General features: G+C 45.7%; 1 protein-coding gene across 2 annotated transcripts in view; it reads left to right on the top strand.

Moving 5' to 3' along the window:
- Positions 1 to 9,271: 9,271 nt before the first annotated feature.
- The window catches only part of LOC145414978 (coactosin-like protein), a 94,124-nt gene continuing 80,092 nt past the window's right edge, over positions 9,272 to 23,303 (top strand). For both annotated transcript variants that reach the window (XM_080284393.1, XM_080284392.1), the window contains exon 1: positions 9,272 to 9,484. In XM_080284393.1, coding sequence (XP_080140519.1) covers positions 9,443 to 9,484 — 42 coding nt within the window. In that variant the 5' untranslated portion in view covers positions 9,272 to 9,442. The remainder of the gene's footprint in view (positions 9,485 to 23,303) is intronic.

Below are 23,303 nucleotides of genomic sequence, written 5' to 3'. Positions count from 1 at the left end.
CCTCTCCTACCTCTTACCCTCTCACCATTTTACTTTTACTTTTCTCTCCTCCTCCTCCCTTCACCTCCACCCTCCCTCTCCCTTGGGCATTTCTCACCATCTCATCATTTTTTAGCCTCTTCTCCCTTCCTCTTCCCTCTCCCTGCTGATTACCTTCCCCCTCTCCCTTGCCCTCTCCTGCTTCCCTCACCCCTCCTTCCCCTCTCTCTTTTTCCCGTCCCACTCCCTCCCCTTCCCCTTCCCCTCCCCCTCAGCGTGTCCAGTCTCTGATTGAATTACTGATGTGGGGAGGGAGTACTGGGGAGTCAACTGGGAGGCAGAGTTGAATTGGTAGGTACTGAGTCATCTCTCTCTCTCTCTCTCTCTCTCTCTCTCTCTCTCTCTTTTATACTTATATACTCCTACATATGTGTGTATGTATGTATATAGTCAGCAAAAATTAATGTCTGCTACGTAAAATCACTGGAAAATTTTAACCATACGACATAAACGTGAATCAGTTTGGAAGTTAATGAAGTCCAAACTTCGTTAAAACATCGCCTTTGAAATCGGGAGGTTAATTGCTGCATTTCACAAATACATTTTCTCTTATAAAATGTGTCAGTAGCGAGTGTGACCACCATTTACCGCAACAAAACTACACACCGACGACGAATGGACTGGATGACTTTGCAAAGAGTCGCTTGAGAGATGGCAGCCCACTCTTGCAGCAGAATCTGTATCAAGAGAAGGGTTGTTGTTTCTGACTGCTTGATCCAGCACATCCCATGCGTATCCAATGGGCGAAGACTTATGAGAAGTTACTGGCTATGACATTATGATGATACGATACTGCTATAGGAAGTTGGTGACGATACCAGCACAATGGGGAGTCATGTTCCCATCGACGTGGTTGAGGGGAGTTCGCCGATGAAAACTGGTGCCTCCACACATCAACACAGACCTCCCTCCATAGCGGTCATGTTCTCTGATGGTGGCATTAGTGAATCCTTCACTAGAGCGCCACCAGACCCGTGCCCTGCCGTCATTAAACCTCACTGAGAAGCGAGATTCGTCCTTGAATAGGATCCAGGATCATTGCCACAACGTTCACCCCACATGCTGCCTGCACCAGTTCATGCGAGTCACCCTGTGACGTTGAAGAATAGGTAATCTCACAGTTGGTCTTTTTGATCCAAGGTTTGTTGCATGCAGGTGGCTGCGAATGGTTTGGTCGCAGACATTAATGTTTGCAGTTGCTCTCAGTTGTACTATCAAAAAGTTGGCTGTGACAGTTCGATCACGCAGAGATTGCAAGACGATGAATCGGTCCCATCTTCTTGTAGTTGAACTAGGTCTGCCAGAGCGGTTCCACTCTCCAACCTGCCCAGTGCCTTGAACATGCCCTGTCAATCTCTGTATGACTGACTGCGTCACGCCCATTGTCATTTCCTAGGGATCTGAAATGTAACCTTGTCCACAGAGACAGGTGGGTATTCAAGCTACCTCACACAGCATACCAATCCACATGCTAATCACCAAAGCCACCCTGATTTTTAACTGGATCATCTCACGCCAGCAAGTCATGTTGTCATCAGTCTCATTGTAAGGCAAGCATCCCTGACAACACATCAGACTGGAGGTAAACACAAATGCACAACAGCAGCAAAGGCCCAAAACCACACTCCCTGGACAACCATTTAACAGCAGGGCATCGAGGGGTAGCTTAGTATAAATGAACCAGACACTCGTCCACAAGTTTGTTATGAACGAAAAAAGTTCATCTGCACAACAGCCAGACTTAGGGCAGCAACTCTGTATGTTGTCTTGACACACCAATGAGCGAATTTTAAAATGGGATCCCTTCCACATAACTCTTAATTGGTATGCTGACTGGCCGTAGAAAGGTAAAGTACAGATACTACCTAACTTGGATTAACTCGCCTGTGTATGTTCCGCATCCTCCACACAAAAGGCTAAGGCTACACACCGGGAGGCTGATCAGGAAATTAGAAAAGCACACCAGTTCAAAGAAGTCTTAAAAATCTCACCCCAACAGGCAAAGAAGTACTCGTTACAAAATAACCAACATCCAAAAAGGAAATTAAAAAAAAAAAAAAACGGAATTATTATACACATGGCACCCACAACATTCCATACTTCCCGTGTGGACTATTATCAGCTCCAGGCACAACCATCATCACCCACACAATATTTGAAAAAAAAAAAAAAAAAAAAAAAAAAATCAGTGTAGTGCAGCGTCCCAAGTACGGGTGTGGTAAAGGAAAACCATACTGAGAACAGCACTGTGATTCTACACCAAGAGATCAGCAATAGCACCGTCAGCTGTCACAAGGCCAGCTTCCTCACAGCTCAACCCCAGCCAGCATCAGTAACAACGTGTACTCCCCTTATCCTGCTCCGTGGGCCCATTCTATGTGAGTTAGGCAATATGTGGTGGCAACCCCATAGATGTTCCAACAAAAGTGAAAAAAGCTACACCCAGAGGCTAGGATGTGCCCTACCATCTCCTCAGCACCCAGTTAACCATCTGGAGTCACAGTCTATATTCTGTCTAGGGACAGACGTCTTGCCAGAGGATTACCCATTACCAATGGATTACTAGAAGTGCCCTCAAACATCAACCAGCTGATATGGAAATCTAATCAAACCTCACAATGACCGTGACGAGAGCAAAGTGACCACATCATTCCCCAACCACACCACAAACCACAATATCTCACTCATCTGCAACCTACTCACGTACCCAAGAGACTTCACTGCTAGGAACATTCGTACTTCACGATGAAGTGGATTCAAACTGCACACTACTGTTTACCACTGCCCTGCGTCCATGCAACAATTTCTTATTATATCACTGAACATATATATTTCTATGCTCCTAAAACTCACCACACACTAAAAAGTCTTCGACTCTCGTCAGACCCTTTCTATTTCTAAGCATGAAGAGCTAGCATCACAGCAGGCTTTGTAATAACCAGTCCTGCTTTTGGCAAATATCATAGCACAACGCCTGACGCCATCCAAAGGCATAGTACTGATTAACTTTGACAACTTTCGTGCCATCCAAAGAACTGCCAGCCGGTTTCTCTTCCACCCAAGGGTCTATGAGTTAAACCACCCGCGTCAGTCTCAATCATTGCCACACACTCGACACAGGGGTAAAGCAATGCAGTTCATGATCAAATGGAGTCAGCGGTGTTGCCTAACTCTTCCTTCACTATCATCATTACCTTGAACACTGTTCCTCTAAACTTTCTCCTTATCTGCATTCTCCACTAAGACAGGTACAAGGCACCTGTCTGGCTATATACTCTGACTCCTCTTCGGTCGAGCTGTGTACTGCCAAGTCAACCAGTATTCTCAGTCCTTCATTTAGATGGATGGTCAACACCTGCAGTCTTCTTCCTTTTGTCTGTCTTACTACCTTATGGCTTTTATTCTTCCAAACGCCACAGTGTGTTCAAGCATTTCGAAATGACATGGATCTATACTTTGCTCCCTCTTGTTTGATCTTCTGTGGCGGGACGATTTTGCAAGCCTTTGATCCTTCTGGTTACTTCTGTTTTATATCTGTCTACCTACCTTCCTGTCTATCTATCTATCTATCTATCAATCTATTTCATTCTCTCTCTCTCTCTCTATACTATATATATATATATATATATATATATATATATATATATATATATATATATATATATATATATATATATATATATATATATATATATATATATATATATATATATATATAATGTCCTGAGACAACCTGTAGTACACATCATCGCTGTCCTCGGCGGCAGACTCCCTACTGATTGTGAGAGAGGATGCATGGCAGTGGCTCATACGAGAATGTGTGATGTAAAGTGATGATGATTTATGACGAGAGGCATATATTTTATTGCTGAGTAAAGTCTTTTTTCTTACATGTTCCTGTGACAGAGTTATCTGCTTTTCCCTGAGCATGTACCACCCTCTTGATATTCCCTCGGGTGGAGGCGTCTGAGAGGAAGGTGGAGAAAGGCAGATGAAAACCCCCTAATAAACTGATATGAACAACTTCCACTCTTAAACCGCCTCTATAAATCTTTGAGTTAGTCTAGCGCTTAATCCCTTTGATTTCCGTGACTAGAGAGAGAGAAAAAAAGGATGTCTGACCGATGTTTCTTCAGCTAAAAAAAAAAAAAAAAAAAAAGTTGCCATGGTTACTAAACGGGTTGACTGACAAAACTAGGAGCTGTCTAACTTTATTACAGGCTCGCTAAGCAACACGTGTTCGTCAATCAATTTCAGGGGAAGGTCTAAAGTGGCTTGATCTCTACTCCTGCATTCCCCTTCTCCCTTGTGTATTGGTGCTTGACAAGAACAGCCAGGGACACAATTTCTGTGCTGCAGCTGCAGTACTTCACACTTAAGGCATGTCTGTTACCCTCCTCCCAAACATATCTTATCAAGGAGTGTTATGGGTGGAGAAACGTAGCAGTCACCTTAGTTTAGGAAGGTTAGCTACCAGACTTCAATGACAAAGTGTGAAATAGCAGGCAAACTTTTGTCTCTGGTTGTATATCCGGGTGGTTCAAAGTGCTAAGTATATCCTAGGCCAACCCCTCTTTAAGGCAGACATTTCTATTGATCTGTTTCTGTGCACTTTCCTAACATGTTGGGGCGGTGGCGTGAGATGTATTTATGAAGGGGAAGATGCTTGGACTGCATGTCAGGGTTGGATGCCCATGCTGAATCCTGCTGTGTGCCTGGGTCAGCGTATTTTTATCTCCTGCTTCATTCGCATGGATGTGTTGGCTTGTTGCGTTAATAATGATACTGTCTTATAAGGACTTGAGCATCACTAATATTACTGTGAAAAAGATGCTTCATAATTCCCGCGTTTTTATTATTTACTCATAATAAAGTAGCCTATTATACACCTAATGAAATTATTATTGTTGTTGTAATAATAATAATAATTATTATTATTATTGTTGTTGTTGTTGTTATTGTGATAGTGGTTGTTGTCTGCGCATAAAGGTCTCCAGGTGTGTGTAGTGGAGTGCAGGTATGTGTAGTGGAGTGCAGGTGTGTGTAGTGGGATGAAGATGTGTGTAGTGGGGTGCAGGTGTGTGTACTGGGATGCAGGTATGTGTAGTGGGATGCAGGTGTGTGTAGTGGGATGAAGATGTGTGTAGTGGGATGCAGGTGTGTGTAGTGGGATGCAGGTGTGTGTAGTGGGATGCAGGTATGTGTAGTGGAGTGCAGGTGTGTGTAGTGGGGTGCAGGTGTGTTTAGTGGGGTGCAGGTATGTGTAGTGGAGTGCAGGTGTGTGTAGTGGGGTGCAGGTGTGTGTAGTGGGGTGCAGGTGTGTGTAGTGGGATGCAGGTGTGTGTAGTGGGATGAAGATGTGTGTAGTGGGGTGCAGGTGTGTGTAGTGGGGTGAAGGTGTGTGTAGTGGGGTGCAGGTGTGTGTAGTGGGATGCAGGTGTGTGTAGTGGGATGCAGATGTGTGTAGTGGGGTGCAGGTGTGTGTAGTGGATTGCAAGTGTATGTAATGGGGTGCAGGTGTGTGTAATGGGGTGCAGGTGTGTGTAGTGGGGTGCAGGTGTGTGTAGTGGGGTGCAGGTGTGTGTAGTGGGGTGAAGGTATATGTAGTGGGGTGCAGGTGTGTGTAGTGGGGTGCAGGTGTGTGTAGTGGGATGCAGATGTGTGTAGTGGGGTGCAGGTGTGTGTAGTGGGGTGGTGTGTGTAGTGGGGTGGTGTGTGTAGTGGGGTGGTGTGTGTAGTGGGATGCAGATGTGTGTAGTGGGGTGCAGGTGTGTGTAGTGGGGTGGTGTGTGTAGAGGGGTGCAAGTGTATGTAATGGGGTGCAGGTGTGTGTAATTGGGTGCAGGTGTGTGTAGTGGGGTGCAGGTATATGTAGTGGGGTGCAGGTGTGTGTAGTGGGGTGCAGGTATATGTAGTGGGGTGCAGGTATATGTAGTGGGATGCAGGTATATGTAGTGGGGTGCAGGTGTGTGTAGTGGTGTGCAGGTGTGTGTAGTGGGGTGCAGGTATATGTAGTGGGGTGCAGGTATATGTAGTGGGGTGCAGGTATATGTAGTGGGATGCAGGTATATGTAGTGGGGTGCAGGTGTGTGTAGTGGGGTGCAGGTGTGTGTAGTGGGGTGCAGGTGTGTGTAGTGGGATGCAGGTATATGTAGTGGGGTGCAGGTGTGTGTAGTGGGATGCAGGTGTGTGTAGTGGGATGCAGGTATATGTAGTGGGGTGCAGGTGTGTGTAGTGGGATGCAGGTGTGTGTAGTGGGGTGCAGGTATATGTAGTGGGGTGCAGGTGTGTGTAGTGGGGTGCAGGTGTGTGTAGTGGGGTGCAGGTGTGTGTAGTGGGGTGCAGGTGTGTGTAGTGGGGTGCAGGTGTGTTTAGTGGGGTGCAGGTATGTGTAGTGGAGTGCAGGTGTGTGTAGTGGGGTGCAGGTGTGTGTAGTGGGGTGCAGGTGTGTGTAGTGAGGTGCAGGTGTGTGTAGTGGGGTGCGGGTGTGTGTAGTGGGGTGCAGGTGTGTGTAGTGGGGTGCGGGTGTGTGTAGTGAGGTGCGGGTGTGTGTAGTGAGGTGCAGGTGTGTGTAGTGGGGTGCAGGTGTGTGTAGTGGGGTGCAGGTGTGTGTAGTGAGGTGCAGGTGTGTGTAGTGAGGTGCAGGTGTGTGTAGTGAGGTGCGGGTGTGTGTAGTGAGGTGCAGGTGTGTGTAGTGGGGTGCAGGTGTGTGTAGTGAGGTGCGGGTGGAGGGAAATTACATGAAAGCTGGACTCTTTGGTGGATTGGTGAGTAGGTCAGGCAGGTGGTGTGTGTGTGTGTGTGTGTGTGTGTGTGTGTGTGTGTGTGTGTGTGTGTGTGTGTGTGTGTGTGTGTGCGTGCGTGCGTGTACGTGTGTGTGTGTGTGTGTGTGTGTGTGGGGTTGTAAGGACTGAAGATGTATATGTTTTTGTGTGCAAAGTATGAACAAGTACTCGCTTTCTCTCTCTCTCTCTCTCTCTCTCTCTCTCTCTCTCTCTCTCTCTCTCTGTATGTGTGTGTGTGTGTGTGTGTGTGTGTGTGTGTGTGTGTGTGAGTGGTCAGGGTTATAAGTGCATGCATTTTCTTTTTCCGTGCCACAGTCTTACTTCTCTAAGACTTGTAACCTACAGATAACCTGGCAATTACACACACAGCACTTTATACCGAGATAATTTACACCAGCATAAGGTTACTGAGATGTAGTGTGGTATGGTGTGGTGGAAGTGTGGTAAGGTGCGGTGTGATGTGGTGGGAGTGTGGTGTAACGTGAGTGGTGGTATGATGTGATATGATATGGTGGTAGAGTGTTGTATGGTTTTGTTTTTAAGGTGTGATGTGGTGTGGGAGTCACTGATATATCGTGTGGTGTGGTGCGAGTGTAAGAGTTGTGGTGTAATGTGGTGTGTTCTGTTGTGCTCCGATCCTGATATGGTATGGTGTGACTGGCGCGATCGGCGTGGTGTAATGTGTTCTTATTTGGTGTGATGTGGTGATTTGGTATCGAGTGGTTTGGTGTGGTGTGGTTTGGTGTGGTGGTGTAATGTAACCGTGTGGTATGGTGTTGCGGTGTGGTGTGCAGCGGTGTAGTGGGACGTGGTGTGGTGTGGTGCAGTGTGGTCCGGTGTGGTGGTGTGGTTTGATGTGGCGGTATGATGTGCTTTGGTGTGATGTATGATGTGGTGTGAAGTGAGCTGGTGTAATGTGGTGTGGTGTGATGTGGCGTTGTGGTGTGATATGTTATATGGTGTGGTGTGGTGTGGCGTGGTGTGATGTGGTGTGGTGGTGTGATGTGGTGAAGTGTGATGTGGTGTGGTATGACGTGGTGTGGTATGACGTGGTGTGGTGTGGAGTTGTATAGTGTGGCGTAACGTCATGGTGTCATGTGGTATACTAGGAGTGTGACCGTGTAGTAATGTAGGTGTGGTGAGATGAGGTTTGGTGTGGCGTGGTGCGGTGGGATGTGGTTGGGTGTGGTGTGGTGTGCCAAAAGTGTGGTATGATGTGGTGTGGCATGATGTATAGTGGTGATGCAGCGTGGTATGGTGTGGAGTGGTGCGGTGTGGTATGGTCCAGTGTGGTGTGGTTATGCGTGTCGTTGTGTGGTGTGATACGGTGTGGTGTGGCGTGGTGCAGTGTGGTATTGTAAGAGTGTGATGGTGTGATCTAGTGTCCTTGGAGTGTGGTGGTAAGGCTTGGTGTGGTGTGGTGTGTTGGAAGTGTGGTGTTGTGTGGCGTGGTGTGATATGCTGTACTGTGCTATGTGTTGGTGTGGTGTTATTTGATTTGTGGCTTTGTATTGAGTGCTGGTGTCGTGCATATGTGGTGATTTGGTGGGAGTGTGAGAGAAGTGGTGTAGTGTGGTATGCTGGGAATGTGGTGGTGTGGTATAATGTGGTGTGGTGTGTAGTGGGAGTGTGGTGTGGTACGACGTACTGGTGTTTGGTGCGGTGTGATGGTATGGTGTGGTGTAATGTAGTATGGTGTGGTATGTGGTGTGATTTGTTGTGGTGTGCTGGAACTGCTGGTGTGATGTGATGTGGCGATATGGTGTGTTGGTGTGAGATGCGCTGGGAATATGGTGATGTGTTGTGTTGTGTTGTGGTGTGGTGTGTGTGGTGTGATGCAGTGTGCTGGGAGTGTGGTGTCGTGTGGTGTACTGTGCTTGAAGTGTGGTGTGGTATGCTGTAGTGTGCTTGGAGTGCAGTGTGGTGTGGTGTGGTGTGGTGTGTGGCGGTGTGGTGAGGTATGCTGGATGGCAGGGGACTGAGGCTGTAACACAAACAACATCACGAGAGAAACTATCTGGAGTTAAGCCTAGTGTGAATGAGTGCAGTGTGGTGTGATGAAGTGTTCTTGGAGTATGGTGTGGTGTAATGTGCTTGGAGTGAGGTGTGGTGTGGTGTGGTGTGGCGGTGTGGCGTGGGATGCTGGATGTAAGGTGGGTGAGGCTGACACAAATGACGTCACGAGAGAAACTAACTGGAATCAAGCCCCTCTCACGCCTCCTGGAAAACTCTTAGCAGACACGCTCCCTTGTGTTACCGGCCAACAGTTAAATCAACAGCCTGCCAACGGCCAATTAATCAGGGTGACGAGGGCTAGGGTGAGGGCGCAGGGTGAGGGCGAGGCTGAGGGATGGCGGGGTGGTGTGTCCGGGAGGGGGGGGGGAGGGGGAGGTTGCGTCCGACACAACCCGATTTTCGCCGCTCCAGTCAGTTGCTAGCTCGCCGCCGCAGCCATCACAGCTCTGCCTCCCGCTGTCTTCCATTCCGTGTCCACAGGATTTTATCTACCGTGACACCAGGACTTATTATACGGACTCATACAGACGGCGTTGCTGGTTACCGTCAGTTGTGGCATAGCTGCTTTAGTTCCTGTCGAAGTTTGTCGCTTATAGGAGACCATGACCGCGGAGGTACAAGTGCAGGAGGAAGTGGTTCGCAGGGTGAGTACTCCACACACCTGTGGAACACTGGCATATATGGTGTATACCTGTTGACTTACAGAACACCTGCATGACACCGGCACGCACTTGTTTAATACCTGTACACAATTATAAAACACCTACTTACACACAGACAAACACTCGAACGAACGAACAAACAAAAAACTCACACGTACACACCCGCTAGTACCGGCACATCCACATGTAGAACGCCTGCACAAGTACGGGCACAGTATCCGGACACACATACACCTGCAGTATATATGCATACACATACATTTTTATCATACTTAAAAACACCTTTAGGGCTGCACCACCTACACACACAGACACATTCCTGGGATCACCTGTATAGCACGTACACACACCTTCACAACACCCACACACACCAGCACAACACCCGCACACACCTTCACAACACCTGCACACACCAGCACATCACCTTGGCTGATCTGACACTTGATCATAAGGGAAGTGGGGGGGGGGGGACCTGAGAATTCGCTTTCCTAATGGCAAGTGAATAGTAATTTAGTGCAATATGTATGTATGTATGGTCCAGTATGTATATGTATGTATGTATAGATAGATAGATAGATTGATAGACAGACAGGTAAACGTATAAACAGACTGAAAGATAATCAGTAAATACAAATATAGGTAATGCAGCGTGGTAATGCAGCGTGGCTATAACCTCGAGATTAAGATTTACCAGTAAACATCGATAAAGTTATTGATGTAGAAAACGGAAGGCGAGTGTCATAAGAATAAATAAAAAAAACATAATGATAAGCAATAAACAGACAATGAAGTGTGTATAATTTTAATATACAGAGAGAGAGAGAGAGAGAGATACAAAGATACTGATCAATCTATGGGAAAGGTTTTGTTACCCATACTTGCTTTACACGTCTAGTCACACTATCAATTGTCTTTTAGAAACTCCTGTCTCCTTTCAGATTAACGCCAATTGTCTTTATCCACCTGCTCTCACGATTTTATGTTATTTTTTCCTGCTGATTTTTTTCCTCCCAGCAGTAAGTTTCGTTCAGAGGCCGGCAACTTTCTCCCATAATTTCAAATGGCAGCTGCGAGAAATTACCCGCTTTACCTTCAGTCTCCTCGGGTTCGAATCCTTCCCTCATTAATTTAACCTTCAGTCTCCTCGGGTTCGAATCCTTTCCTCATTAATTTAACCCTCAGTCTCTTCGGGTTCCAATCCTTTTCTCATTAATTTTACCTTCAGTCTTCACGGGTTCCAATCCTTTCCTTATTAATTTAACCCTTCACTGTAATGGACACGCCACCGAGACTGTCACCAGACGATTTTGCTCAGTTACGGGATATTTTAGTTCTCTGGATTTACTTGGAAGAGTGAAAGAGTTTGGTTTAACTGAATACATTGTTTAAAAAATTAACGACGTAGAAAATATGTAAGACTTAGTCTTACTTGTTTGGCCGAGGAATCATCGTAAGTTAAAAGTAGAAAAAAAAAAAAAAATCGTTATTTCCTAGTGAGATGTGCATAGCTTTGTTTAATTCGTGATCTGAAGCCTGAGTTCAGTTTTACAACAGAAAATAGAAAATAACACTTGACCTACTTCTCAGACTGGTCAGGAAGTCGCATAAAGTCAAAATGTCTGGGCAGTGGGCGTGATTAGGAGAAAGGCCGGTAAGTAGGCCGCTGTGAGGGCTGGCTTGGTGGAAAATAGGTCACTTGTCAGGTCAATAAAAGGTCACCAAGCCCGGTAAGCCCCAGCGGGAAAAGGTCAAGGGAATTAGGACATCAGCGAGTGCATTATTGGAGGGAAAACTGTAGCTGAAAGTCAAGGGGAGGGAGTATGCAATGAGAGAGGCACGTTAACCTTTGCTGCCCCGGAGTGGTTGGAAATTTTTAACTAAAGTTCGTCCTCCTTGACTCTGCGGAGATTGTCGTCCATTTTTAAACTTACTTCACATAGCTCAGTGGCAGAAAATGACAATCCGACCGCTCTTCATCCATTCCGGAGCAGTCCTTATACTGCTGTTCATTCACTTTGAGTCAGCGGAGATTTTCGTCCTTTGCAACTTAATTCACGGAGCTCAGTGACAGATATGGCAATCCTTCGGCTCTTCTTCCATTCCATCTCACTTTTTCGATACTAACGCCGTATTGCAATACTGCTGTTACTGTAGTCAGTATTGCTAATGTTGCAAATGGCTGTGAACCTGGTGATCTGCCACATCAACCAGGTGCTCTCAGAGATATGTGTATTTCGTTGAGATTTTGCTGAAAGATTGCCTGTGTTGTGAGGGTGAGGTGTTAGCAAGTCTGTTGTTGTATGGGGGCTGCTTTACAGTGAACGTATAAGGAACTGTTTGTAAGTTATATTCTCTGTTGGAACTGATACAGCGAAGAGTTATGGCCACAGGTATCTTGTTATTGTTCATCATTATAGATAGACATACTGCAGTTTCAAGCGAAGTTAGGTTAGCCTGAGTATACAAAAAGGCAAATAAATATTTGATGCGGGAACTTCGCGGCCCTTCGGTTTATACTCTTGGTTTGGTGTGATGTGGGAGAGTGATTTTGTGTGGTGTAGTGTGAGAGGGTGGAATGGTGTATTGTGTGGTGTGGTGTGGTGTGATGTGGCTTCGCTAAAGTAGTTAAAGTCTATGAGAATGAAGCACCTCGTTTTTGAAAATCGTCTGTGAGAGAGAGAAGGTCAGGGTCACTCCTGGAGATGTTCTCGCCTCTAAAAAAAAAAATAAAAAAAAAAATAAAAATAAAAAAGGCACGAGGCCTACTAATGAAGATTCTGTCCAGAGACGAATGGGGAGCCGATAACCAAGAAGACAATTGTGGCCAGAGCGAAAGATTATGGTAGTGAATAATTGTGACTCGATTACCATTCAGATAATGTATATACAAGGCTTATTTACCCGCGAAACCTTTACTGGTAGATATTAGAGGCACACCAAAGAGGAGTCTGGAAGCATGACACGCACACGGCGGTCTCGTTAGGTTAGGAAGCATACTGACACCTCTTCCTTACCGGTTTGTTTCTGGTTTTGCTCCGTTACTATATTTTTGTGTGTTGTATGCAATCAACGTCGACACTGAAAAGGTATAAGAAGCAAAGGACAGCATTAATGGGTAGTTTGCACAATAAATCGCTAAGGAAGAGGTGCTAGGGAACCTCCTTACCCGCCAAGAATACGGGCTTCAGAGATAGCGAGTCTGCACAAACAGTGTAGAAGATTTACGTGTTCATGAAACAATAAAAGTCGAGTCTGTCAACGTTTCACTCAAGCAAGAAATTATCTGTACATATTTTAGAGATGATTTTGCCAATGTGTAAAAGATATCTAGGCTGTTTTGAAACATACAGAGGGCAATTTTGATAAGGCACAAACAGATGAATCCTTTTTGATGGAGATATTTTATGAACCCTCTAACCTTCTTTTGCACAGGAAAATCGACGCGCGATAACCATAACATAATAATCGTTTGGGTGTAACCAGAGTAAGGTCAAGAAAAAATAACCTACCTAGAAAAGTTTTAGCCTCAATGGCTGACGGTTTTTTAAGAGCAATTTATCAGTACCGTTCTGGTCAGACGAATGGCGGCGTCCACTGCTTGCGTCACTTTGGTCAAGGAAACAGAAGAAAGCTTTTACCCAACGTGACAAAAAGTGACAAGCGCAAGAAGCATGTAATTCTCACGAGGTCTCTTACGACACAACGGTGAGTCAAGGCCGGCATATCAAGGTTGCCGTGATATTTGGGACACAATTGGAAAGCCACGGACCCGGGAAAAAATACCAGCCGAAAAAGCCCGAATGTCAACAACGCTCGCCAGACGTGGTGGCGGTGGTATGTGAAGGAGAATAAACTGTAATGACTGACAGAAAATTAGCCCGGGTGAACACACACACACACACACACACACACACACACACACACACACACACACAGATGACTGCAAATGGGTGGAAGGTTCTGGTCGGCTGCAGACACCCAGGTATAGTACTTGTATCTCTCGTGTAGCTGAAGTAGTATTTCTAACATCCTCCCCCAGACAAGCTGGGAGGATGTTGTGTTGTTACTTGCTGATTGTTTCCTTATATGTCTGTCATTCGCACATTTGGTGGTTTGCAAGGCGTCAAAGAAACCTGTTAATTATTTCAAGCAATATTTGGTGACTCCCTGCACTACAAATATTCCTGACTTGCTCTAACTTCGACGTGAGTTCTCGATGTGCCTCGCCTTCCCCTCAGAGAAACTCCTCCTCCCCCTGTCAGCTCCTGCACAAAAGTTACTGTGAAAATTCCAAAGTTTTACTCAAGCATTCACTAGACTCGGGTGTTCGTGAATATTTCATGCACATTACTTGATTTGTTTTTTGGTAGTACGGGTTGTCCACAAACTGCTTTGAGCTCACGCACTAATACCACTTTTGATAACAGACATGAGGCAGTGGTGGATACTGTATGAATTCTATGCAGTGACCTAATTACTCTGTTGAACACTTTATTTTTCCGTTTGTTGTTGCAGACGCAACTCCTTACTTTATATAGGCTAAATCCAGTGAGTTAAAACAACATATTTCGATTAATTCTATCGTTGCTGTAGCATAGTACTTGGGTGCTTGCAAATACCGGATGATTACATTTGTCTGAGGGAAAATATATGCATAAAAGGACGCGGAGACGAATAACTGAGACAGTTAATCAAAATATCAGAGATGTCATAAAAGCTGTTGAATTATGACATATCCAGTTCAAAGCATCAATAACCAATATTTTATGGTAACAATGATTTTGTTCCTTCTTTTTGCATGGATCCAATTCTCGGTTCATTTCCCCAAGGTAAGGTAGTTCTCCCAGGCATGTCAACAAATGGCGCCACTGATCTTTGCTTTGCCGTGAGTGTCTGCCTGTTGCTCAAATATCAACAACAGTCACATCCAACGTTGTCCGGTAGTGAGGCAGTATATAGCTGAACTGGATCGTCTGAAGGCAGCCAGAATGTAATATCTGTCAGTCTACAGAAAAAGGTTATTTATACAGAGAGAGAGAGAGAGAGAGAGAGAGAGAGAGAGAGAGAGCAGAGGCAGGAAAGCTGGAGGTAGGACATTGGTGAAAGTGTGTGGCCTTGATAACTCCAGATACCCGTCCGGCAAAACCTGTCTACGGCATCATACGGGACCCGGCGCCGCTCGCAAACACACACACACACACACACACACACACACACACACACACACACACACACAAAATATAATCCCGTTAATGCCCCCGTGACACAGCCTGTCTGGGGATTTCCTTGACTCCTAGGAACGTCCCTCAGCCGAATAAAATCGTCTAACGTTAACGTGATTAGAGGCAGTATTCTTGGTGTATATCAGAGGTACCGCTTTCCCGTTGGCATAATTACAGCCATAGCTATATAAGAGGATATTGTGGTCGAATGCACAGGACAAATAGCAAAGGAAAGGGTGTTGTGCCATCTCCAAACCCACTTCGAATGCGACCCTAATCCCTGAGCGGAACTATAGCCGCTGAGAACATTAGTATTCCTGAGATGTAAGTGTGGCAAGGAGAGGCTGTTAGAAGGTGCGTGTGAGTGTGAAAGTGTTTGTCTGTAGTGCTTGTGATGTGCGGTTGCGTGCAGGTGTGAGGATTGTGTGTGATGTGAGACTGCGTGTTGGTGTGAGGGTTGTGTGCAGGTGTTAGGGTTAGGATGTGTGGTGTAAGGTTGCGTGCACGTGTGAGAACTGTGTGCAAGTGAGAGGACTGCATGTAGATGTGAGAAATGTATGCACGTTTGAGGACGGCGTGCAGGTGCGAAAATTACATGCAGATGTAAGGATTGCTTGCAGGTGAGAGATTTGCATACAGATACAAATATTAGGATTACGTGCAGGTGTGAGGATTGTGTGTGGTGTGTAGTTGCGTGCAGCCTCACTGATACAAGCTGCTTCCCCTGACTGACCTTAAGCTGCTGGAAAAATGCTGGCAACACAAAAACAATGAACCGCTACCTGATGATCGGAATACATTTCGTCACTAAACACTCGAGGCCACGTTATCCCAGGAGCAAAGAAAAGAAAAAAGGGAAGGGAGGATGTGGATGATGGTGGTCGAGGGAGATGGAGAGGAGTGTGGGACTGGAGTGGGAGGGGAAGGGGAGAGTGTGTGGGTGATGGGGAGGAAGGTGATGAGGCGGAGTGTGTTGGTAAGGAAGAAGTGAGTGATAGGGGACGGACATAGGGGAGAGAGTGTTTGGGAAAAGGGCAAGGAAGGTGAAGGAAGAGACTGTGTAGGGTGAGGTAGAGAGTGTGTGGAATGAGGAAAGAGTGTATGTGGGTGATGGAAGGAGATGTTAGGGGGAATAAAGGTGAGGACTATAAAGAGTGTATGGTGGGGAAGAGTGTGTGCAGGGGGGGGAGGTGACGGGGAGAGGTGTGTGGGTGATGGGATTATGGATTTGTGAAGAGGTATGGGGAGGTGTGGGTGATGGAGCATGAGTGCCTGCTGTAAAGGAGAGAGGGGGAGGATGGTTAAAGAGGAAGGGAGAGTTGGAAGTAAGAGAAGCTGGAGAAGGTGGATGTTGAGGACGGAAAGTGTGGACGATAAGGAATGGAGGTAAATGACTGGGGAGAGAGGAGGAATTTGGGAGGTGATAGAGGAAGGGAGGATTCAGATAATGATAAAGGAGAAAAACAAAAGAGTGTGATGGTGGGGTGAAAGTGTGGGGCTTGAAAGTGGGTGAAGAGAGAGAAAGAGAGAGGGAGAGGCCGAGAAAGAGAAAAGTGGAAGACGAAGGAATGAGAGGAGGTCATAAGGGAGTGAAGAGGAAGTGAAATGATATGAAAGTGGGTGAAGAAGGACGGTGAAGTGGAGAGAGAGAGAGAGAGAGAGAGAGAGAGAGAGAGAGAGAGTTACGTAGGTACTCAGATCACTCAGACCTCACCATCCCTGTAGGTTGCCTGGCCTTCACAGCATGACTCACTAGTACTTTCTAATTGCAGGAATTTAAAAACGTTCTCACCCACCCTCCACACCCTCCGGCAATGGGTCGTAGAGGAAAAAGTACATGAAAGCAACACCTGTCCAACAAAAATATTTGAATGAATTTCGGGAGGGAACGGCAGAATGCACTTTTAAAATGAAGGCAATAGTAATAATTCTTGCCTTTTTCATACGTTTACTTTCCCCTCTTTGTGCTTCTGGGCATGAATCGCAAAATTAATAACGAACTGTAAGTGCATTCAGGCCAAGAAGGGTTGGAAAGTGCATAGGCTACATTATTGATGCTTAAATTCGGGTTTCTGGCAGCACGGTCGATGTATCTGCAGCCTGTACGATCCCTGTAGCTTCCTGAAGCTGTTTGTATTTACACTCAGCCTCTCACTGCACCGATACTATACTATTTTTCATTTATTTTTTTCATTTACTGGCATCATTAATATTAATGTTTTGCATAACTTAATGATGGTGATTTTAACGATCGACTTAAGAAATACAGTTAGCTTATACTCAGTGAGGGGTTGGTTATGCCGACTTATTTTCAAACTGGTTTTCAAAGTGCTTATGGTGGAACTCTCGGCCACATATTTAGAGACTGATTCCGTCCTCTTGTCACCCTTTAATGTGACACTCGAAGGATTAGTTGAGTCTGGCAGGTAATATGAGGCGCATTTTTGGAATCTAAACCCTCCCTCTCTCCACCTTAGATAGGAAGAAGTCAGGATGATGGTGATGCAGATGGTGATTATTTTATTTCCATTCATAGAAGCTATTTTGTGACATTTCGATTAACCTCTTTGAGTTTTGAATTGTCTTTACGTGTCTGCGGATCTGAACTCCGTGGCATTTTCTGTGTTTCTTAAAATTTGGTTTTTTTAAAAAGTATTCAGTTAATTTTTCTCAACCTACACATAGTTAACGGGTTTATTGCGCTCAGAGAGAGAGAGAGAGAGAGAGAGAGAGAGAGAGAGAGAGAGAGAGAGAGAGAGAGAGAGAGATGAAAGCACGTGAAGAGCTAATAACAATTTGAAGTGACGGACTCCCCCCCTCCCTGTGTGTGTGTGTGTGTGTGTGTGTGTGTGTGTGTGTGTGTGTGTGTGTGTGTGTGTGTGTGTTCTTTCTTTAATTTCATATATATTCATAAGGAAGACGTAAAACACCACAAATATCACTGTTTTAAGTATAAGGAAGAAAGATGGAGAATGGGGAATGAAAGGTGCTATGGCAAACTAAAGAGAGAGAGACATTTCTGTATACTGTTGGCCATATCAGCATCAGTGTTTTTCTTTCTAGGATGCTCACCTTTATTACTTTTACCGAAAACCTTAATCTAACCAGCCTACCCTAACACTTGTAGAAAAACCTAACGATAATAAACACACTGTAACCTAACCTACCCTTCCCTGACCTAACCTAAGCTAACCTAAGCTAATCTGACACAAACAGAGTAACCCAAGCTAACCTACACTAACTTAACTAAATATCAATACTAAAAGAGTAATCTAACAGTAACCTAACCTAGCACGAACACGAACATAGTAGGGTGTGTATTATTTCGAACTGCTGGGCCTCAAATAGCGGGTCGTGAAGCCTATGCCCAGAGTCGGACACATAAAAAAAGGACTCACCAAACATATCATAGCACTAACAGAGCAAACTAATCCAACCCAACCTAGCCTCATCAAGAAAAGAAGCTCCAAAATATAACAGTTCAAAAATTCGCTGGCAGGAGGCGATGGGAGGAATAAAAGATGGAATAATTTTTGTGGGGAGGACCAAGGATGAACTCTAATGGGGAAGAAGTGAAAGGAACCCAGTGTGAAACGAACGTCACTCAAAAGGCATGTGGCCAGTGGAGAAAGCTGCAGTAGGGAAGAAAGTCCGCAGGTGTGTGTGTGTGTGTGTGTGTGTGTGTGTGTGTGTGTGTGTGTGTGTGTGTGTGTGTGTGTGTGTGTGTGTGTTCTTAAAGGGGGAACGGAAGGTCTCTCTCTCTCTCTCTCTCTCTCTCTCTCTCTCTCTCGCTCTGTCTCACTCACTCTTTCTCTTTCTCTCTCTTTTAGTTACTGGTAAGGGAGAGTAAATAGTGTACTCTCTTTCCTTTAGGCTTGGATAGGTAAGGGGGTCACGGGAGAGGGATGTAGGCCAGTATAGAGAGAGAGAGAGAGAGAGAGAGAGACCATGGAAAAGTGTACAGAGAAAGAAACGCATGGAGTAGTGTGACCAGATGTGGAAAGAGGCTGACTTATGCCACTTCCTCGCCTCTCGTAATTTTCCACAAGTCTCCAGCCCTGAACTCGGATTCGCTGAGAGGTTTACGATCAAGTCCATCTCGTAATTTAGATTTTGATTAACAGGAGGAACAAGATATATGGGAAGTTTCTGCACGCTTCCTTTCTTGTCATTCCTGCGAGAAGAGAAAATTGCTCATGATAATTTCCCTCTTCTAATTATGACAGTCGTTGCAAAAGAAATTAGAGATACGATAAGATTCTGTGACCTCCTTGTCCTTCCTTCAAATTAAATACTGAGTTAATACACGCACTATTTTTTTTTTTTTTTAGTCCAGCACCTTACCGTTAGCCTTGACGCGATGTATTTGTGGTTTTGATCATTCTGGCTGCTTTGTCATTAGGTTATCTCGGTTGCCTTCACTGCTTCGACAAATAATCATTACTGACGTCATTATCATCAGCCTGTGTTTGTCCACTGCACGAAAAAGGTCACTTCCACCTTGTCACCTTGTCGCTCCAAGCCAAGAAAATTTACGGATTTCATTGTTATCTGATTTTTTACCTGTCTTTTACCCACACCAACTCTAGGCTGCCAAACCGTCAGTCAAGCTATCCAACTGTTGTATCTTCTTCGAAATACTTGACCTGTCGTGATTATTTCTGCTACTTAATGTGTTATTTGTATTTTACTTTTCTGTACTTTCTTATCCAAGAAGCGTACTTTTGACCTCTGCGTGTGATACGTAATATTATCCTCTCCAGTCCCCTCTGCACACTCCAAAGTTTACGCTTCACGGTCTTTTTAAGTTCCCAGACTTCTGATCCAAGGTTGAGAATGAAAAATACTTGATGTCGGCAGCGAGACGAATCACAGAGTTGGTGTTCTCAGCAGGATGTTAGCTCTATTGTGACGCAGTTGCGTGACTCCTGTTGCATGGCGGGAGTGACGTGCTCTCAGGCGAAGACGTGTGTGGATGTGATGATTATATGCTGAGGTGATGAAGGTATGCGTTAAGGTAATGGAAATATGAGTTGTGATGAATGTTTGAGTTGAGTGAAAGGTTAATGTACAGCGGTTAAAGGTATGTTTTGAGATGACAAGGAATGACGTGAGTGAAGTGGTGGTGAGAAACATATGACGTGACAAACTGACGTATGTTGATGTGACACGGGAATGCCTGAGTTTTAGGAAGGGTGACTAGCATGCGAAGGAGACAGACATAACATGAAGGAAATTACAGAGACTGACGTACTTGAAGTAGTAAATAAGTGGCCTGCGTTGAAATGTCAAGGAAAAGCATGAGCTGAAGTGACGCTCGCCTTCACACGCACAACAGTAAAACCAGTGCTCTTTTTGTCGCTGTTTTGATTAACCATTTAGCTGCCATATACTTACTTAAGTATATTATTCAGGGTAACGGAGGACAGTTTTGTATACCATAGTGCAATCCTAGATGGAGTTAAAATTTCGCGTACAGTTGGATCAGTTATTCGTGGATATTTGTAGGTTTATGTTGGGTCAGCTGATCTGGCAACGATGTAAAGCTATAATCAAAATAGCAAACGAAAAATAACAATTGAAACAACAGAGCCAAATAAAAATGCAGTGAGATATTTTCCAGATATTTATTTTTCCTGTCCAGTGCAGCAGGATGTGCGGGAATATACAGAAGGAAGTCAGGAAAACGAGGGTAAATGCATCAACAGCTATCATTTAGGTTTTGCTTCCTTGTTAGTGACGGGAGTTGGGGAGGTGGCGGGTGGTTGGGTGAGTGAGGTGGAGGTGCGGATGAAGGAGAAGCGTGTGAGCGAGAGGGAAGTGGGTGGATGAGGCAGAACATGTGGCTAAGAAAGATGTGTGGATAAGGATGAAGTGTGGTTAGGAAGATGTGTAGATGAGAGAAAAATGTTGTTGGGTGAAGGGGAAGTATAAATCAGGGAGAAACGAGTTGTTATAGGAAAATGAGAGGAATATATGTGAAAGGGAGGTGTGTGGGTGAGAGGTATACGTAGGTGAGAGGGGGAGGGAGGTGTATGGGTGGCTGCGTGCTGAGTGGTGGGTGAACCGGAAGGTCAGACTGCGGCCACAGACAAAACCACAGAATTAAAGTGGGTGGATACTGGGCGGGGCGGGGCGGGGAGGGGCGGGATGCGGAACCACCCATACAGTTGAGGCCCCATGTCTGCTCTCACCCACGTGGTCATGGGAGGGAGAGACGGCGGAAGGGGGTCAACGCACTCACAAACCACAATATCTATCTTTTATCCGTCTATGTCTGCATGTGTACCTATCTGTCTAGGGCACGCCTAATCCCAGACTTCATCCAGGGTGGCGGTAACTAAACTGCATCAAAGCTTCTCTCGCCATTCCGTTTCCCAGCTCCATCTATCTCGTTTTTTGGTCATCGCCTCCCCATTCTCCCATCCAGTCATATACGGACCTTTAATTGATCGTTTTATTTGTTCACATAATTGCTATATAAACCTCACTTCGCCAGGTGGTCTGTAGACGCTTTGTGGTTTTGTGGTAGTGACACCATTCCCAGTACGGTACTCTAGCACTGAGCTCCTATGATTCAGAGGGGTTGGTATGATGCCTAAAGCAGTGATAGTAATTCTCTTCTCTTTCTGGCTGGTACTGTTATTATTTTTTGTGGTGCGTTATATTGTGAAATTATCTCAGGTGGCCGATAAAGGGCTGGTCTCTCCCTCCTTCCCCATCAGCTGCACCCACATTGCCATTGAGCAACACCCCCATTCCCCTTTAGGACACGGGTGGGGGCCATGGGTACACACAGGGAATGGGAAGTAGGATTAATTTGCAGTCCATGGTTTTAACGCGCATGCCACGTTCATCCATTAATGGGCTATGCTCACCACACCTGCAGATCTCTCATTACACCTCCACACCTCTCACCACACCACACCTCTCCCTTCATCACACCTCAATACACCTCCACACCTCTCACCACACCACACCTCTCCCTTCATCACACCTCAATACACCTCCACACCTCTCCATACATCACCACACCTCCACATCTCTCACCATGCTTTCCCATCTTTCACCACACCTCCACACATCTCACCTCACAACACCTCTCACCACACCTCTGCATCTCTCACAGTGACTTCACACCTTTCACCACGCCTCTCACCACACCTTTCACCACACCACATTTCCCATTTTCACATCACCACACATATCCTCACAGGTCTCACTAGTTTTCCAACCCAGCACATCCCATCATACACATCACCCACGCTCACCACACACCTCATTACATTCCTTTACCATGACATTCTCTCTCTCTCTCTCTCTCTCTCTCTCTCTCTCTCTCACACACACACACACACACACACGGTGGAGGTGGTGGAGAAACAGGGAAGGGAAAACGAGGTCAAATTCTTCAGGGTCTGTGAAATAGGAAAGAGGCGATGACCCCCGGAGTGTGTGTGTGTGTGTGTGTGTGTGTGTGTGTGTGTGTGTGAACAAGTGAGGCAGGTGTGTGTGGAGGGGATGAACAAGTGTGAGACAGGTGTGTGGGGGAGGTGTAAGCAGGTGTGTAAATGAGTGGACCAGTGTGAGGCAGATCTGTGTGTGGGGGAGTGAACAAGTGTGAGGCAGGTATGTAAATGGGTGAATTAGCATGAGGTAAGTGTGTGGGGGTGACAAAGATGAAGCAGGTGTGTGTGTGTGTGTGTGTGTGTGTGTGCGTGTGCGTGTGCGTGTGCGCGTGTGTGGGAGAAGTGAAAAAGTGTAAAATAGGTGTGTGTGTAGCCTTAGTGTGAGCCGGGTGTGAGGCTGATTTAGTGGGAAAGGTTTAATTGGTACGTATGTGAGTCAGGTGTGTGAGGGATGAGTGTGGAGCAGGTGCAGTAGGAGAAAGTCCCTGAGTGTTCGTGCAGACTCCTCGACGGAAGTGAACCAAACCTTTCATACGTGTTTGAGGACTAGGATAATATAAAACAAGAGCCAAGCTTACTTCTTTATGAGTTTCTGCCTTTTTTTTCACTTCATTTATTTTCTAATGCAAAAGAGCCTAAAATTAAGCAAGACAGAGCGAACACTAAGATTTAACCTTCTGCGTTTGAAATACAGGCGGATGGAAAGCGGCGGAGAGGCACACTGCTCCAGATCTGACCAGTTGGATGCACGACTGACTGAGAATTTTAGTTAACTCCTGTAATGTTGAGTTGTACAGAGGAGGGTTAGAGTGTGTAGCTAGACAGGTGCTTTGTGTCTGCCTTAAAGGAGAAGTGCACGCAAGCAGAGAGTTCAGAATTGTGGTCAGGTTGTGTAAGGGCCATAGTAAATCAGAGGGATGCAACGTTGTGGTAAACAGAGAGAGAGAGAGAGAGAGAGACTGACTTAGTGGAATCTGTAAAACGAGAGGAACTGATCAATGACAAAGCTTCTGACTCCACTATATTTGGAAGAAAACGCCGTATATGGTGACCTCTCCCTTCCTCACGAGAGAGCGCAGAGAGAGAGAGAGAGAGAGAGAGAGAGAGAGAGAGAGAGAGAGAGAGAGAGAGAGAGAAAGGCCATACATGATTCCAGAAGGCAGAGAGTCG

This window comes from Coenobita brevimanus, chromosome 101 (genome assembly GCF_032717465.1).
Source record: "Coenobita brevimanus isolate Jiangsu-jjx chromosome 101, ASM3271746v2, whole genome shotgun sequence".
In the NCBI taxonomy this organism is placed as follows: Eukaryota; Metazoa; Arthropoda; class Malacostraca; order Decapoda; family Coenobitidae; genus Coenobita; species Coenobita brevimanus.
Note: the sequence above shows the minus strand (reverse complement) of the source record. Positions and strands in the feature narration are given on the sequence as shown.